At 42.3% G+C, this 17,836-nt stretch overlaps 1 protein-coding gene across 10 annotated transcripts in view; it reads left to right on the top strand.

The window, feature by feature from the left end:
* Window positions 1–901: 901 nt before the first annotated feature.
* The window catches only part of KCNMA1 (potassium calcium-activated channel subfamily M alpha 1), a 423,839-nt gene continuing 406,904 nt past the window's right edge, over window positions 902–17,836 (top strand). For 5 of the 10 annotated variants that reach the window (XM_063405920.1, XM_063405918.1, XM_063405919.1 and 2 more), the window contains exon 1: window positions 1,213–1,895. In XM_063405920.1, the coding sequence (XP_063261990.1) occupies window positions 1,587–1,895 (309 nt within the window). In that variant the 5' untranslated portion in view covers window positions 1,213–1,586. The other 5 variants (XM_063405914.1, XM_063405912.1, XM_063405913.1 and 2 more) reach the window with 5 other exon arrangements.

Genomic DNA, 17,836 nt, shown 5'->3' with positions numbered 1-17,836 from the left:
GCATCCCCGGGCACCTGCTGCTGCAGCTCAACCTCCTCCCGCCAGCCGCGAGCGCGCCCCGCTCCCTCCCTCCCTCCCCGCTGCCCCCGGTGCAGCCCCGGGCCCGCCGCCCCCGGGCTGCGGAGGGGTCGCTCCCGCCGCTGCGGGCGAGGGCTGCGGGCCAGGGGCGCGGGGGCCCGGCGGGTTGCGGGGGCCCGGCGGGGCTGCGGGGGCCCGGCGGGGCTGCGGGGGCCCGGCGGGGCTGCGGGGGCCCGGCGGGGCTGCGGGGGCCCGGCGGGGCTGCGGGGGCCGCGGCCGTGACTGCGCCGTGCGTTGGCCGCTGCGTCATGACATCCTCCGAACCGGCCCCGCGCACGGCCGGGCGGGGGGGCCGCTGCCGCCTGCCCCCGCCCCACCGCGGCTGCGGAGAGCGCGGCGCGGCGGCGATGGACGCGCCAGGGCCGGCGGGACTTGTTGGACCGGCAGCTCCCCGGCGCGGCCGGGCACCGCCTCGCCGCCACCTGTGAAGCGCCCTCCTCGGCACACAGCCCCCCGCTCCCGCCTCGCTCCTCCGCAGCGGGCGCTCGGCGCTTCGGCGGCGCCGCCAGCGGGACCGAGCGGCCGCGGGGCGGGGAGCGCTGCCCATGGGGCGCCGGGAGCCCGCCTGAGCCGGCGCCCCCACCCCCGGCGGCAGCGCAGCACCCCCGGCCCGCCCGGCACCCCCGGCCCGAGGGGCCTTTGATGCGCCCCCGGAGCGGCCGCGGGGCCGTCGCGTCCCCCGGCGGCTCAGAGGGAGGGGCGGGAGCCGGCGGCGCCGCTGCGCGTGTGGGAGCAACAGCCTGAGCGACAGCCGGGCCCTGGAGGGAGCTCCTGAAGGATGGGCGAGGAGGCGGCAGCGGCAGCGCACGCACAGATGGGCCAGCGGAGGATGAATTAGGAGCCACAGGAGGCTGCTGCCGGCACCGAGGGGGGAAGAAGAGAGGAAGGGGCTGGACTTGGAAGAGGAGGAGGAGGAGGAGGAGGGTGCGCGGGGGGGGTTGACTGAGTATCGCTAATAACAAGTTAAAGACTAATAACAATAATAACAGACCACCTCCGGGAGGATCCGCGGCGGAGGCTGAGTGAGGGATCCCCGCTGAGGCCAGCGGGGTCGCAGCGCTGGGTATCTTGGAGAGACGCTCAGAGGCATCAGTTTGTGGTGGTGGTGGATGATTTTTTTTGGGGTGGGCGGGGTAGGGGCTGTGTATGCGGGAGAAGGAAGGGGTGGGAATCTGAGGAGGAGACTATATTTTTATTATTATTTTTAATTTTTTAAAAATAATATTTTCGCCGTACAAAGAGGACGCTCGGAATTCACCGGCCTGACGGCTCCCGACAGGGACCCGGGAATTGTGCGGCCGCTTTTCTTCACCTGCTCTTTTTTTTTTTTCCCCCGGTTTGTTTGTTTGTTTGTTTTGACTGGGGGCTTTTTATTTTTATTACTCTCGTTATCCTTCCCCGCTGAGCAGCGGCAGCAGCAGCAATATGGCTGGTGATGGGCTTTTTGGGGGGCGCTGGCGGCGGGAGGAGCTCTCGGAAGCCCCTGCGCGCCCGGCTCGCTGTTAGCTATGGCAAATGGCAGCGGCGGCGGCTCCTACCCGGGCGGCAGCGGCAGCGGCATTAGAATGAGTAACAATATCAACGCCAACAATCTCAACACAGACTCGTCCTCCTCCCCCGTCAATGTGCCCAAGATGGATGCGCTCATCATCCCGGTGACCATGGAGGTGCCCTGCGATAGCCGCGGACAGCGCATGTGGTGGGCTTTCCTCGCCTCATCCATGGTTACTTTCTTTGGGGGACTGTTTATCATCCTGCTGTGGAGGACCCTCAAGTACCTGTGGACTGTCTGCTGCCACTGCGGGGTCAAAAACAAGGTAACTCCCCCTTCCCTTGCCTTCCCCTCCTGCTGCCGGTGATGCTTTGGTGCGGCGGTGGTGGTGAGGAGGAGCAGGAGCCCAGCCTTGCCCACCCGCACACCTGGGCGAGGTGGCGGCGGAGCGGGCGCCCTGGGGCCGCTGGTGGCACTGCTGGTGGCACTGCTGGTGGCACTGCTGGCTGCTCTTGGCCCGGGGTTGCCACGGGCTATTGGGAGCTGCAGCGTGGGCAGTGTAGCTGCAGGGGTGAGGCGGGTGGGTGCAGTCCCGAGGCGCAGCCCCGTCCCCCCTTCTCTCTCCCACCCCGCGCAGGGTCCCTTTCGTTTTCGTCTGGTGGCATGAAAGTTCCACCTGGTGTGCGACGCTCACCCTGGCAGAGAGGCACATGCTGGTGTGGTGGGACGGTGCAGAGCAGAAGTTTACGGGCACCCTTGGGACCGCATATGATGGGGTGGGAGCTTGCATATGCTGATCCACACTCTCAGTTGCCTTGTGGAATGAGAAACTTTGGCGAAATTGAAAGGGTAAATTTCTCATTCAAGTGAATCTTTATAAAGCTAGTTTCACTCCCTAAGAATCTTTGACGTTTCTGTTTGTTAAATTAAATGTAGCTATCTAGAATATATCTGTAAGTATTCTCTTAACCTAAGGGTGAAGTCTTAGAGGCAGTCTCTCTGCCCTTTGAATTTTGCATATTACCATCTGGAAGAAAGCATAGTATGTGAAGTAAGTGCAGTTTCTGCTTTGAAGGGTCTGTTTTCCAACCAAGCTAAGAACTTGCTCAAGTCTAGACTTTCATTTCTGATTACGAAAAATGAGATAGAAAGTGCTACGACTCTGTATTGTGAAAGAGGATTTTGACAGACCCCGAAATAGACCAGCAACTGGAGTTTCTCCCCTTCCCTTTTCACATTTTTTGAATTACAGATGGAATAATATCTGCTTCAGTTATTCCTGGCACACAGACACCCACAAAAACACACACACCTTTTAATATATGGTTGCTAGGTTGCTGGTTTGCTTTGACGTACAGTGAGCTGTCTTCCCCTTTCTCCTGTCCCTCCCCCCTGAACACACAGCACATACACCAGCTGTATGAAGGGTCCAGCATTTAGGGGAGACCAGGATCAAAGTTAGAGCATGAAAAGTTAAGGTACTCGTTTGTTTTGTAGTTTGGGTTGCCTCAGTGAACCTCCACATTCCAGTTGGAAGTTAAACTATTGCAGTGAACTTGGCCTATCTATGGAAGGAGTGATTGCTAAAGTTAAGGAATAAAAGCTGTTAAGTCAGCCTTAAGCATCAGGAATCCTATCAGACAGCACTACTTTTTTATAGGCATTTCTTTTTTTCATTCAAAACCAAACCTGAACTCTCTTAGAGAGGTGTTAGCCAGGTATGATGACACAGCTCTAATGAATTTGTGATAATGAGACACTATTTCCTACAGGAGTAAAAGGCAATTTTTGAGGAAGGGTGAGTAGTGAAGACTTAAGCTTTGGTTTTGTTGAGTATTTAGCATTTCTGCCTCCACAGAATGAGACAAATCTACAAAGGCTTTCAGGGATCTTGATGAAAAAGAAAAAGCTGCATGTTACTACCTCGTGCTTCTTCCCTTGAGAGTAAAAAGTCAGAGACTTGTACACAGACTTCTTATGCGTGGTTTTGTGGTGGTTACTGTTGGTCAGATAGTCCATTATTGGGGGACAGCCATTTAAAGCAGATCAGTCAGTTCTCAACCAGTATGGAAAGATATGTGCAAATTGTCTTTAAAACCTCTTGGGCTGAATGTGGCAGTTTAGTAACAGGCTTCGTTCAGACACTTCCAATCTGAATATTTGATGTACTATGGCTAAGGCAGGTTGTAAGATTTCAGTTTATTTCATCTTTGAGACTGAAGTGGTTGCATGAATGTCATTCCCTGGGGCAGGAGGATGAAGGGCTCTGCAGGTAGGGGGAGATATATGTCTCCTTTTAGATCCTATTTGTTCCACTTGTAAGGATTTTCAAGACTGGCAAAGAAGAACTGTCAAGGGCTGATCCTGCATTCCTTATACAGTAAAATGGGGATTTGGAGGGAATGCTTTATGCAAGGATTTAGTTTTAACTAGTTATTGCAAAACATTTTTCTAGTACTTAGGGTATAAAGGCTAAGTGAAGTAACGACTGGAATTGTCTGAAACTTTGCTGTTACCAAGCACAGACTTTGCTGCTTCATGAGTTGGGAAAAGTTGCCGAAGCTGCTGGTGAGAGATGTGAATGCAGATGTATGCTGTGTTGGCTCTCTTGAGCCTGCTACAAAAGCAATTTTAGAAGAAGTAGCTCCTCCTACTGCAGGATTGAAGAAGTTTTCTGCATGTTAGGAACTTTCCTTTCCTGTGCTGCCTCTTCTGCTGCTCCACAGGTTGCAGGGGAGTTGGGCTATCCAGCAACATCTCCCTATCTACATAAAGAGCACTCCCAGTGAGAGAGCTAAAAGAAATCTTCCTCATGTCTGTTTTCTGTAGCCTCTTATTGAATAATTCACATATATATGTTAATAATTCAGTTACTGTGCTAACACTCATGTCCGTATCTGTTATTGCAAAGAACTGCAAGAATGTTATTTTTTTTCTCCCTGCTATATTCTAAGCATGACATTGTATTCCATGGATTTGTTGACGATTGTTAATTTCACCTCGGAATGTAACACTTTTTAATGACTACATAGAAGGATTTAAAGTGTGGATTGTTTGGAGTGTCCCCCTCTTCAACTCATTCGATTTAAAGCTGAAATTTAAAACCATGATATAAACAGTTTAACACTTTGTGGTATGAAATTTCGTTAATTTTTTTCCCTTGGAGATCAGAAAGTCAAGATACTGTAAGTCAAGAATATGAAAATTACTAACAGAATCATCAACATTGTCCCTTAAAATTCTGTATCTAATTTATGTAATTGTATATGAATAGAACATCAGTCTTAATCATGTACTAAAAATGATTGTTGAAGTTTTAGGATTTTCATGCTCCATACTTGCTTTGTTAGTTGGCATTAAAAAAAAAGTTGCCCCAAAAATTGTAAATCTTTACCTTTGTTGTCATTGTTTCATGTAGTGTGACAGTCATTACCATCAGAGCCCTTGTATTCCTTTATTAATATGGAATATAATTTTAGATGCAATTTTTCAAAACTAGCTATAGTCTATTTGCAACCAGCCTTGAAAAATGCTGGTTTTCTTCTCAGTGTTTACATCTACATTTTTAGTGGTGCTTAGATACTGCTAAAGAACTTGTCTGGTCATTACTTGTTCTTTTTCCCTTGACCAACTAATTTCTGTTTGTATGAAAAGTAGAACGTGAGATTAAACTTCATTGGGTTGGACTCTGGCATTAGTTACTCTAGTTTGTGGTAACAACAGAAAAATAGAATAAATACACATGGTGATGTACACATGGGGGCTAAATGCATATTATACCATCTATAGTTCCTTTGATTATATGGATCTGCCTCTGCATTTTCTATGCTCCTGGAGGGCATTTTCTGCTGACATTATCTGGTATCATATTTTGGCTTTGAACAAACTCTAAAACCATGAAGAAGGAGCAGTGGAATGAGAGAGCACAGGTTTGGGGCACAGTCAGCTTCTGGAGCTGGTCAGTGCAGCATCAAATGGAATTTGTTTCCTTTTGAGGAACACGATACCAGACCCTTTGTTGCTGCTCCTTGGTTCCCCAGTGGAGGGTACCTCTTATGGACATGATGTCATCGGGCTCCAGCAGGTAGAATGCATCCTCATTGTGATGCCTTCAGTGTTTTGGAAGAGCTTGTCTTCCCCACAACCCAGGACTTGTACAGGTATAAAATGGAATTATGATTATAGGTAGCAGTTGTTAGCCTGAAATTGCAAGCCCTAAGAGTCTTCTTTGACCTTGGTCTACGTATTTTTGAAATGTACTAAGTGCTAGATTTGGTCAGTAGAAACCAAGCAACATTCTCATTTGTTTTGAATAGAACAAAATCTGGTTTTGCTGGAAATACAATATTTACAGAAGTCATCTTTGAAAAGTTAAGAATTTCAACCCAGAATTCTAAAGCCTGAGAATATTTGTAAGTGGAAAAAATACGAGTTGTCTGTAAAACAAGCAGTGTTCATTCCAAGGTGGCTCTCATGTGGGCGAGGTTGGTCGGTTTCTGAGCAATACCTGCATAAACATCCTCTCCAAATAAAGAAACAAATTTGAGGCACGATCTACTGAGAAGAGTTCGCGTGTGCATTGGAAGACGCGTGTGGACACACGATGCAGGAGATCCCTTCCTTTAAACCCGCGCGTGGCCTCGTCCCCTTGCCTCTGCTGAAGAAGGGCCGGGCAGCAGCGCTCGGTGAACAACTGGGAGGCCGAGGGGATTAGCGGGGGCCGCGCTGCGTTTGCCGCGCAGTCACATGCACAGCCTGGCTCAGGCACCCCTGTCTCATGGCTGTCAGGTGCCCTGCACGCACTGAGAGCCTCCCCAGACAGGTTGCCAGTCGAGAGGTGCCCATGGGGGAGAGGTCAGGGTCTGAAGGAAAAGGGGCTCGCAGCCCTTTGCAGATGGTGTTTCTGCAAGCAAAGAGAGGCGCTGGTGTGGAGAGGTGTGTGCTGCTGTTTTCCGTGCTCTGAAAAGGAAGACGCTTCTGGCTCTCTGGAGCTTATAAAGGATTTCACATTTTATAAACACATGCTAAAATAGGTTATGCATGCAGAAAAGAGAATGCATAGACAAGGATTTAACCTGTAAGCCAAACGTTCTCAACCAAAATGTTATTTTGGTACAGTAGCATACTTATTTTCAAGGCTTTGCAACACTTATATTTAAGGAGAACATCTGCATTCAGAAAGAGCTTGAACATCTCACATTTGCAAATCTGTAAGTGCTGTCTGAAAACCATTATATTTCACCTTTTTTCCAGTTTAGCTCAATAGAAGAAATGCCTGTAATAGCAAACAAAAAGCTTTTAAGTAATACTGATCCGTGTACTCAGTTTTGATGCATTGGGATTTCTGAATGCAGAATGAGGGCAGTGTACAGCCCCAGAGACAGAAACACTGACCATTCAGAGAGCACTAGCCCTAAGTACAGTCTCTGCAGGATGGGATCTAATGAGCATAATTAAAACCAGCAATGACATTACTTGTATGTTCTGTATTACTGCAAGAAAGTGGATTGTGAATGTTAGTCATTGAGTGTCCTTCCTGGGACAAATCCTGAAAAGAAGCTGTAATCTCTAATCAGGCGCAACAGCGAGCAGCAGTCAAGTGTTCCTTCTGAGGCTGGCTCTGCTGTTCTGTGGAATCCAACCCAGAGTGACAAAAGTTAATATGAATTTCAGGGCTGGCTGGTGATAATTCCTCAGCAGGATCAGGCTGTAGTTCAGCAGCAGCAAGGCATCCTATAGTGTGAAGTTGGGAGGGCAGCAGTCGCTGGGGAGGAGTAAACATGACAATAACACGAGATGAGGTTGGGTGACAGGGTATCCCGTTGGTTCTACTAAACATACCTAGTCACATGGCACACAACTGTGTGTTTTTCATGTATGAAAATTACAAAAGTCTGAGGAGGGCACAGTGAATACAGCTTGTGGAGGTTTTCTGAGGGAAAGATTGCTGAAACATTATGTGTGGGTGTTAATGGTTAAAAAATATTTTTCTCCCCCACATATGATTTTAGTGGCAAAAGGAAAGGAACTAAACTTTAAAAAGCTGTGTTTCTGTAATGAGTTTATATGCTGCTGCATGGCTGAAGGTTTAGAATCATAGAACAGCTTGAGTTGGGAGGGAGCTGTTAGGATCATTGAGTCCAGCTCCCTTCTTCTTGCAAGAATACAATGCCTGACTGGGAAGTGAGTGCAAAACGTGATTAAATCACCAGACTATACTGGCATTTATGTGAAATTACACAGGGCTAAATACCCCAGTTCCAAATGAGACCTGATGGTTTGTCAGTGTGGGCACTTTGTCCAGGACACACAGGTCACCTTGGGTGACAGTGGAGGGGGGAAAAGCAGCAGAATCTGAGTAAAGGAGAAGGAGTGATACCTATCTTCCACGCCTGTCAGAGACATATTGGTCAGGAGGGGCCCATTTTGAATCCTGACGGTATTTATAGCCTGAGAACACATCGGGTTTGCATCTTTGAGAGGAACACTTCATTTCCATATATAGTATACATGGTTCTGTTTAATGAATGTGCTGCCGCTGAAATGTGTTGAGTCCCTTTGCTTTGAGATGATATACTGCATGTATTTGTCTGTTTGAGAGATACAGAAATGAGAGTTATCCAAGGTCTGTTGAAATACGGGGAAGCAGTCCTAAAAACTTCAATGGCTTTGGACTCAGGCCTAGATGTTCACAGTGTCCTAGATGAATCAGATTTTTTAAAAAAAATATTCCAATGTTAACATTTTAAGCTTTTAAAAGCTTTTTTCTTTTACTGTAGCAAGTTTTATTTACTTGGTTTGTGGCCATTATGTCTGAGATTTCAACATTAGAAACATAATATTTAAAAGTCACACATGGCATGTTTTCATTCCGGTCAAGAATTATACCTTCTACCAGGCTCCCCTTGGAAATCAAAACTTGAGTGCTTGAATGGCTGATAATATCCTATAAGGACATCTCTCCTGCAAGCTGATGTGCCACGGTAAATACTGGCTCTTTTTTTAGAACTGCAGTAAGTGCACATTTAGTGGAACTGGCAGAGGTCCCCTGCCCCATGGATCACCTGCAGAGCAGACACATGTACAGCTGCAGCCCTGAGTCCTGGAAACCTTCTTGCATGTCCTGAGCTTCACTACCTAGGTTAAGTATCAGAACTGGTAACACAGAGGGGAGAAAATACTCCAAGTTCATCATCACCAGGGCCCAAAAATGGGGAGGAGCACTGTAACCTCATCAGCAATTGCAGTACCACACAACAGCTGAATAACTTATCACTGTAACTGTTAAATACAGGTCTACTGTGTTGCTTTTTTATTGCTCTTAATATAATAAATTTATAACACAGTTGTGCTTCCCCTTTGTCCAAGCAAATGATGACTAAATATTTTGGCATACTTGGTTATGTTTCATTCATTTTTCACGGTATCTTTTACATTTTCATCTAATGGCTTAGCTCTTTTTTAAAAACTAAAAAGGTGACTCACTTTTAATATACTATTATTATTAGTAGTAGTGAGATTAACTTTAGCATTACTGGTGTTGGATTAATTTTCTATTTTAAGTATAGGGAAAACATTGATACAGATACAACTAAAAAAACCTGTTTGAAAATGGTGACTTTAATATTGCAAAAATAAAGAGAAATATATTAGAATGATTCTTTGTTTAAGCATCTTGTAAGTTTTCTGGTACAAACTCTGTTCAGCTCAGTTGTGAGTTATGCACAGATACTCTGCTGGACAGAAATTACTTAGAATGGAGTACTGGCCTCTGTGACCTATAGTGGTCATAGTTGGTCTGGAGCACTTGAAGTGCTTCAGACACGGTGAGTCCTTTGGCTAGAAGTGCTTTGACATCACTTTATTTGGAAGTGAGTTTGCAGAGCAACAGGCAGAAGGTTTGCCATGTTCTTATATTTTCTGGGTTATCATACTAAAGGTATTATTTCATAAAGAAGCTGACAAACTCCACCTGGGTTTCAAAGACTGAAGGAAAAAAATCTTCTTATTCCTTTCAGTCACAAGAACAGCTTAGGTAGAACAAAATATTACAGAGTCTGTCTATGTGTGGTGCAAACATTTTTCCCCATGAGGGATTTTTTTTAATGCTTTGATTATGCAGTTTTGATAGGTTGGTTTTGTTATATGGGAAGTTTTCCCAGCATTTGGTGTTAGTTTTCCTATAGTATATATATACAATACACCTATCCCTAAAGGCTTCTTATTTCTTCAGAAACGGGGGACTGCTGGCTTTATGTTTGCATTATTTTCATATCACTTAAGACTCTCAGCTATAAGCTTACTTCATTTCACCGTTTATGGTGAAAAGAAAAATGGGTCTGGCTTCTGGTTTGAGGCCATACAGAATTTTACCTGACTAAATGATGGTTTTCCTCCTTTGACAGTGCCTTAGATGTGTAACTTCTGATGTCTTTTTGTGATTCAGAAGAGATGAATTCCTAGTATAGATCTTTTGTTCCTGAAAGAAAACAGCACTAAAAATTTCACAGTTTTGATATTTGCAAAAATAATTTTGGTTGCTTTGCTGGAATGTTTCCCTAGAATATAATAAAATTCTGATTTATAAAAGTGGAAAGTGCTGTCCAGCATGTGGAGCTTTGGCTCTGCCTGTGTGATGTAAGTGATAAAGTTTTAATTTTAACTTGGATGATATGTACAATAGGAAGACACTGATATCTCTGTGTTGCCAACTAAATGATTCTGTGTCATTCTGGGAATGAAAGAAAAAAGCATTTGCTTTTTCTTATTTCCAGTTCGTGGCATTATGTTTGTTATTAAATTCTGCATAATTTTTAAAACTTACACAGCAGTTATTTAGGTTAATATGTGGAACTTGCATCATTTGCACAAAATAGTTGTTTAGACATCAAAATTTCTATTTCAGATCTCAATACGGTCTTAATCTGAATTGATTTCAGCCAGCTTCAGTTCATTTCAGAAAGATACATCATTTTTGAAAACTTTTTTCTTTATTTACATGTTTGTTCATGAACCGAACAGCTAAAATCCATGTAATTTTTTTTAAAATGTTTAATGTTGACCTTACACATCATATTCTGGACTTGAGTTGAGTTTACTTAATCCCCTGGCTTTTCTTTATATATATAGGGGAAGGTAGTCAAGTGTTTATAAAAGTTATGCACTGTTTTAAAGCTCCATATAGCAATACTGTCTCTTGCATTAAAACAAATAGTCTTAATTTTGTTTTAGCTAAGAGGTTGATACATACCCAGTAATAAAAATATGTATATATTTTTGAGGTGATTGCTCTTGGAAATAACTGTAATAAAATTAAATTAAAAATAATTTTTCTTTGTCCCATTTTGAGAATGTTATCATTTCTGTGGCTACAGTTGCTTTAATAAACCTGTATACAAGCTTTTGTCTTTATTGGCTGTCCATGCAATTCTTTGTCTTTGGGTTTTTGTGTTCTTTAAACTTTTCTTGTTACTTTTTTAAACAAAAAAGCAGAGACAGAATATCATAGGCTTGTCTGTTTGCTTTTTATACACAAAGAAATAGAACAATGAGTTTTGAAGATTTCTGCCTGCAGCAGCTGAAGGGTACTGCAGAAGGGACTCCAGACTTGCATCAGGTGGAGGAAGAAAGTAAACCTGCTGAGTTACTAATTGTAAAAATCCTTCATTAATGATCAGCCAGGGTGTCGCTGAGTCTTGTTGAGACAAGGATCACATCCCCAAGTGAGCTGATTTCAGGGGTGTGGGTGGGAGTGTAGGAGGTGTCTGGGTGATGGACAGAGCTCCAAATTGTCATCCAGCATTTCCCTGTGCTGCTCCCGAGTGCTCTTAAATGCAGGGGAATACCAGTTTGTTTTGGAGCATAGCTGATTGCTTGATTATTTCCTTGAAGCTGTCCAACCCATGTTTTGCAGTGTTTGCATCTACTTTATGATTTGGTATGAAGGTGATGTAAACCACACCTCATTTGATCTAATGCCTGTTGAAGTTAAGTTACATCACTTACAATTTTTTTAAACACAAATGTAATCCATCAGAGCAAGTGAAGTGTTCTGTGGCAGCAGAATTTTTTTATTTAGTCTTCTAAGATTGGGCTTACTATCTTAGGTGCTGGTTTGACATTGCTAATAAATCCAAACTTCAATACTGTGAAACTTGCTGCGGGGTACCTGAGCTGTGTTGACTGGTAGGTAGTGGTAGCTCCAGATCCTAAACCTTTCTACATGTTTTAAGGCCTTTTTACTGAGCAGAAATGGTTTAACAGGTAAAAAATTGAATGCTGAAAGGTTTAAAAAGAGAAGTTGTTCCATTATTGCCATGCTAAATATTGATTTCATGGTTTCCTTTGGAGGACAGGGTTTTGTTGACTGGAGCACATAGCTAGACAGCTTTAGAAAGCTCGCTCCAGCTTTCCCAGCGTGGTTAGTGCATTCCCTTCAGGTGAGACTGGGTAGGGAGATGAGCTCCATCAGCACACCTGATCTGCTCCACCTGTTGTGGGCCTGAATTCCCTGCAGCCAGGTTGAATTAGCCGTGAGGGTATAAATGCTGAAGCGCAGGAGTGTTCTATTTGTGCCTTGATCCTCTTAAAGGTAAGGTTAGTTGTGCTTTTAAGGGAAAGGCCTGGATAAACTTTTTAAGTATTTGACTTTTTTTTTTTTTTTTTTTTTTTTTTACTAGTTTACAGTGTCTGTACAGCTGCTCACAACTGTCTTTCAGAGATCTGTTTCTTGTATTATGCCATAACTTTGGCTTAAGGGTTAAGCTTATGCCCAAGGACTCTCTGTTGGTGCTCCTGATGTGCTGGCCCTGGAGGGCTGCTGGGGGTGGGCTGGTGATCCAGCTGGCAAAGGGGATGGGGATGCTGAGACACTGGATGACATCTCACTGCTTTAGAATGTCACTGGTGCTGGGTGTGTCAGAACTATTGATTAATTTCAGTGTAGGAATTCCAAAAGTTTGGTTTGTTTTTTTTTTTCTCCATTTTATTGATCCTCTGAGAACTTTGGCGAGTGAATGAAATCTGCATGGATAAAGCTGTTATCATTTGCTGTGGCAGAGGGGGAAAGAAAATGGCTTGGGACAGGTTGCTTAAAGCAGCTGCTGCCTGTTTTAGCTGGTCTGAGGTAACAGGTGATAGAACTTAGTGCCCAGGCTGTTTTCAGGGTGTTTTTCCTATAGCTGAGAATTTGAGTTTTATTTTCAAAACGTTTATTAGAAGTAGAGAGAAAGGTAACAATAGTTCAAATTAAAGGCAAAAGTTCTAGAAAAGCTTCTGGCAATATAAGCAGACTTCTTGAGGTTGCATATTTGTATTTAATCTTCTTGAGGTTGTGTATTTGTGTTCTCCCAGCTCAGTGAAAAATGTTTATGAACAAAAAGTAAAGGAATAATTTAAAGTTCAGACTGCTTTTATAACTGTTTTTCAGGTTGAATTGTCTTTTCCTTGGGACAAATAGTTTTGGTCCCAGGTATGGATTGTTTTCAGCAGTGAGCACAAGGGTGTAATTTGCATTGATGTGTAAATTACTCTTTGGATTTTAAATCGTATGTAAGTGTAGGTTATTGTTACAACTTCTATAGAAAATGCATACTGCTGTGAATTAAAATTGATGGCTCTACTGGTTATAGGTAAATGAGAATGTGCTCTGAGAGCTGATGAAAATGGCAGTTCAAATTCTGTGCCTTATGACTATAGCAGTGTTTTGGCTCTTAACATCAGTGAATGATAGGGGGTCCTTCCCCCCTTTAATTAAATTAATGTTGGATCCTGGATGCCTGGTTTTACATTGTCAGTTTATTTGGGTTGATCGAGCTGCTTGTTAATAATTTATAAGACCATCAAGTTAAAGTATTGGATGATGAAAGGCACTGAGCTTGGCTCAGTTGGTCAGAGCACAGTGTTAACACCAAGGCTGTGGGTTGAATCCCTGTGTGGGCCATTTGCTGAAGAGTTGGACTCAATGACCCTTGTGGGTCCTTCCCAGCTCAGAATATCTGTGATTCATTCTTTCCCTAAACAAGCCCAAATCCTTACAGATCAATTATTTTAAATTAAAAAAACCCGTTTAATTCAGTGCAGATCTTGTAGCGAATGCTGCATTTATAGAAGATATATTAAAAATAATCATTATAGTCTGCAGAATTTAATTATAGGTTGTTTCAGTTTATCCTCTGGTCTCAGGCATTTGATTAGATTATGTAGTCTGGAGTTAATGCTCTGTGTCTCACCAGACTTCTGAAGGTGAAAATCTAAGATTGCTGTTTTGTTGTATGACATTTGGAGCTAAAACTTTGTGCAAATGCTTTAATATTAGAAGAGATGCAGTGTATCTGTTATGAACACAGACCTTGGAGAATGGCATCACTTAGAAGTGATGCAAGCTGGTTTATGTTTTGCATTGATACATTTAAAGGAAATATATCATTACATTTAGTACATTGGAAAGAAAACTAAATCCTGTGTTGTGTCAATGCTTCTGCATCATTTAAATTCTGTTTAGAGGGCTGAAAGGTGCTCAGCTTTTCATGTTTTTCGTAGCTTTTTGTGCAAGTGTGAAAATTCATTACTGGAGCTCTAGGATATTGTTGCAAAGTGTTCCATGCTATAGGAGGGGCATTGTGCCTTTAAAATTTGACTTGGCACTTTGGAAGATCTGAACTCTTTCTCTGTTGTAGTATTCTGGGGCCACCTGGTTTTGCTGGCTTAGTTGGGCCAGATCCTCTTACCAGCTTTGACAAAGGGCGATCCTCTGCCCCATGGGTGTAAAACCCTCTGCATCTTAGGGTGTAAAAGCAGATAATAAGGAGAAAGCTGGGAGAGGAGGAGGACTGGCAAAGAACTGATTTGTCCCAGTCGTGTAAAGCAACCTACTGATTAAGATAAATAGATGATTTCATTAACATGCATCCACTCACCTCTTTTGTTAAATTTATGAAGGGAATGTAGTTTATGGTTCCTTTAGAGCAGTTACTATTTTAAAGAGCTACAGGTAGTTACGAGTTGCTGTGCTATTCCGAGTTCTGTAAAGATTTATTTTTTACATGAGCTGAGAATAAAAGCAATTTAAGAAAAAGATTTACTTTGGGCAGGATGAAATTTTACCTGTAGTATATTGAGAACTTTTTAAGAAGAGAAAAATAAGGTGGTGGAGGGAATGAAGGCTGATGTGATGCTGAAGAACAAGGAGGAACTCTGTGTAGTTCAATATGCAGTGTGTGGTATTCCCTTTATATGCAGACACTTAGAGTATGCTTAGAATATCATTGCCATTAAAAAAAAACCAAAGGCAGTTTTTGAGTTCCCATATCCACACAGGATTTAAAGAATAATGTCACTTTTAGGATCTAGGAAGGTTCCCAGTTAAACATACACTTGTTGGTTTTACTATTTTTAGCTTCTTTGAGCAGCACGTGTTCTCCTGAGATATTTATTTGTGGATGTTGTATTCTGTTCTTAAAAGGAAAATCTCTCTCTGTCTAGATTCTTTTTCTGTACCCAAGAAAGGAAAGGACCAGGGTTCTTGTCAGTGCTTTACTTCTTGGAAATCCTAGGAGACAGGGTAAATTAATTAAATCTAAAATGGATCCATCTGGTAGTGCTAGCAATGCCAGGGGAGAACAGGTGAAAGAATCTGAGCCAAAGGAAACATATAGTGCATTATATAACACGTCAAGTTCTTTGTGACATATTGCTATCAGAAGACTAATCTTGGTGTTAGGCTTTTTACTTTTTGTTTAATCTTGTTTTGAAATCAGAGGGTTTAGGGGGTAGTTTGAAATGCTTGTTGCTGTTGCATTGCTAAAAAAATAACTTTTTTTCATTATTAATAAAAGGCAAATATATTTAGTCCAGTGTGTGAGAAACACATCATTCCCTTTATGAGTTTGTTTGAAAATAAATGGGTTGACATTGTTTGGAAAAAAAATGAAACCAAGTCAGTTTTGGAAAAATCATTTATATTTTAAATTTAGAAAGCTGTTAGGCAAAACAGAAATTGAGAGGTATGATCCCAACTCAGTTTTGCCCCCAAATTTGCATAAGAAGAATATAAAATCTCTATGCAGACTTTTTTGTTGCCAAAATTACCTTATTGTTTAAATTCTCAGCAATATTTTCAAGGTAGTGATTGCATCACTGGGAGTAGGCATATAAAAAAGACTGTAAAAATTGAATTGTATTAGCTGTTTTGGGAGGCATGAAAAGGTAAGCAGTGTAAATGCCGGGGAGAAGTGAATTAGATTAGATTAGAGAAGGCAATGAGGAGATGAATGGCCGGTGTCTGTTTGCAGCAGGGTTTGGGTTTGGCAGGGCTCCTCAGCACACGTTCCCATTTTTCTGTGGCACCAGTTGGACGTGATTTCTGTGTCATTGCCCGTGTCATGGGGCATGTCTCTGAGAAAAGGCTGCTCGTGTGCAATCTCTGGGGAAATCTATTCCATCAGAGCAGGTGCTGGCCCTTTTGGCATGACTTTGAAACAAGTAGAGGAAGTAGGCCATGGGGCTTTTTGGGAACTTAGGAGCTTAGTAGCTAGATCTTTATCCAGCTTAAAAAAAAATCCATCTCATTATCTACCTTTAAGTCAAATTCCATCCTTGTCGATCATTTTTTTAAACATCCTCTGTTCTTTTATTTATGCTGCTTGAGTTTCACTTTTTGTAGTTTAAAAATCCCAACAAACCTCAGCGAGAGCATTTCACATGAAGTTTGGAAGGAATATTCTTGTTTGTTTCACTTGAATTTGCAACTCTGAAGTGCAAGATTTTAGATGGTTTGTAAGATTAACATAAATGTTGGTTGCCTTTTTATAGTGGAGAGAATTGAATTCCATTTTTGATGAATAATTTCAGGAAAATATATTTTCCCCAAACTGGAGTACTTTCTAAACACGAATACATTTTCAGTAACTAGGGGAAGGGCAAAGATAATGCAGAATTTTTTTTTTTTTTTTTTTTTTTTGGTCAGGTAAGAAATATTTTAGCTTTTAGTCTTATATTTTATTTTGTTTTGTAATGTCAAAACCGAATGCAATTAAAAGCTTGATTCATGCTGCTTTGTCAGGAATCTTATTTTGACAAGTGTTTATAGTTTTCAAGAGTTGTTTCCATATTAGAAGTTAATTTGTTGATCTTAAAATTCTATGCAGTAAATCATTTCTGCTCTCTGCTGGGGTGTAGTGTCTGAATGTTTCCATTCCTAGGGTATGGCTATATAAATATTTGTGTAACATATAAATTTTATATATATAAATATGACCAAATCTGTTATGAAAAAATACACTAAAGTTTAGCTCTTTTTACAATGTGCTGTTCTATTAGAGTGTATTGTGCTAATTTTAATCCCTGTAATATATTGTGGAAAGCATGCAACAATAGGGGATATATGTTTTTCATTTGTAGAAATATGATAAATTCTGCAAACCCCCTAAATCAGTTGATAGCATGACAAATGCTGTAGCTGCTAAATGACTGTAGAAACCGTGGTCAGATGTTTAATATTAGTTCTGATAATTGTCCTGTTTTCCTGTAACCGTGGATTTGTTAGGAATTCTGTGAGGTTCATTTGTGGAAGCAGCTATTACAGCAGACACAGGAGCACATTCAGACAGGCGTGCTTACTGAGTGATGAGCCCTTGGGAAATTTAGCACAGCTTTTGAGCATTGGAATGGTAGAAAGAAGTGGCAAGCTGAGAGCAATACAGATCACAACTGGTCTGTCAGAAGACAGTGAAAATAAGATGTTGAATATTATGTAATCTTTTTTTTAAGTGCCTGGTGCATTCATGCCTTTCTAGGCTGTTGCTGTTCTTTTTTATCAGTGTGCCTGTTGTGTTCTGGAGTTCCCTGAACTCTTCAGTGCAGGTGCTTTGGACTTAGCATTTAATGGTGTTTTCTTTGATCATATCTGAAATGTCCTCTCAATGCAGACTGGGGTATACATGGCTATAAATTACATTGAGTCTATCATTCCATGTCTGAATGCTTTTCTTTCTTCTGAAGTGAACGCTAGGATTTGGAGGCCTGTTGCTGTATTGAATGTAATTCATAATTCCTGGTTAGTGGCCAAATTTTGGCAAAACTAGCAGAAGGCAGAGAAGGTTTGATACAAGTTGTTGTGTTTAGATGAGAAAATAGATTGGTGATATCTCAGGCTATTCTGCTTTGCAGAGAGAGGGCTGAAATAGTTATTTGCAATACGGCAGGCTGATGTTTGATGTTACTGCTTGTCTACAGTGTTGGCCAATTGAGTTATATAAATATAAAATA

Source organism: Prinia subflava, chromosome 9 (genome assembly GCF_021018805.1).
Source record: "Prinia subflava isolate CZ2003 ecotype Zambia chromosome 9, Cam_Psub_1.2, whole genome shotgun sequence".
NCBI classification, from domain to species: Eukaryota; Metazoa; Chordata; class Aves; order Passeriformes; family Cisticolidae; genus Prinia; species Prinia subflava.
Note: the sequence above shows the minus strand (reverse complement) of the source record. Positions and strands in the feature narration are given on the sequence as shown.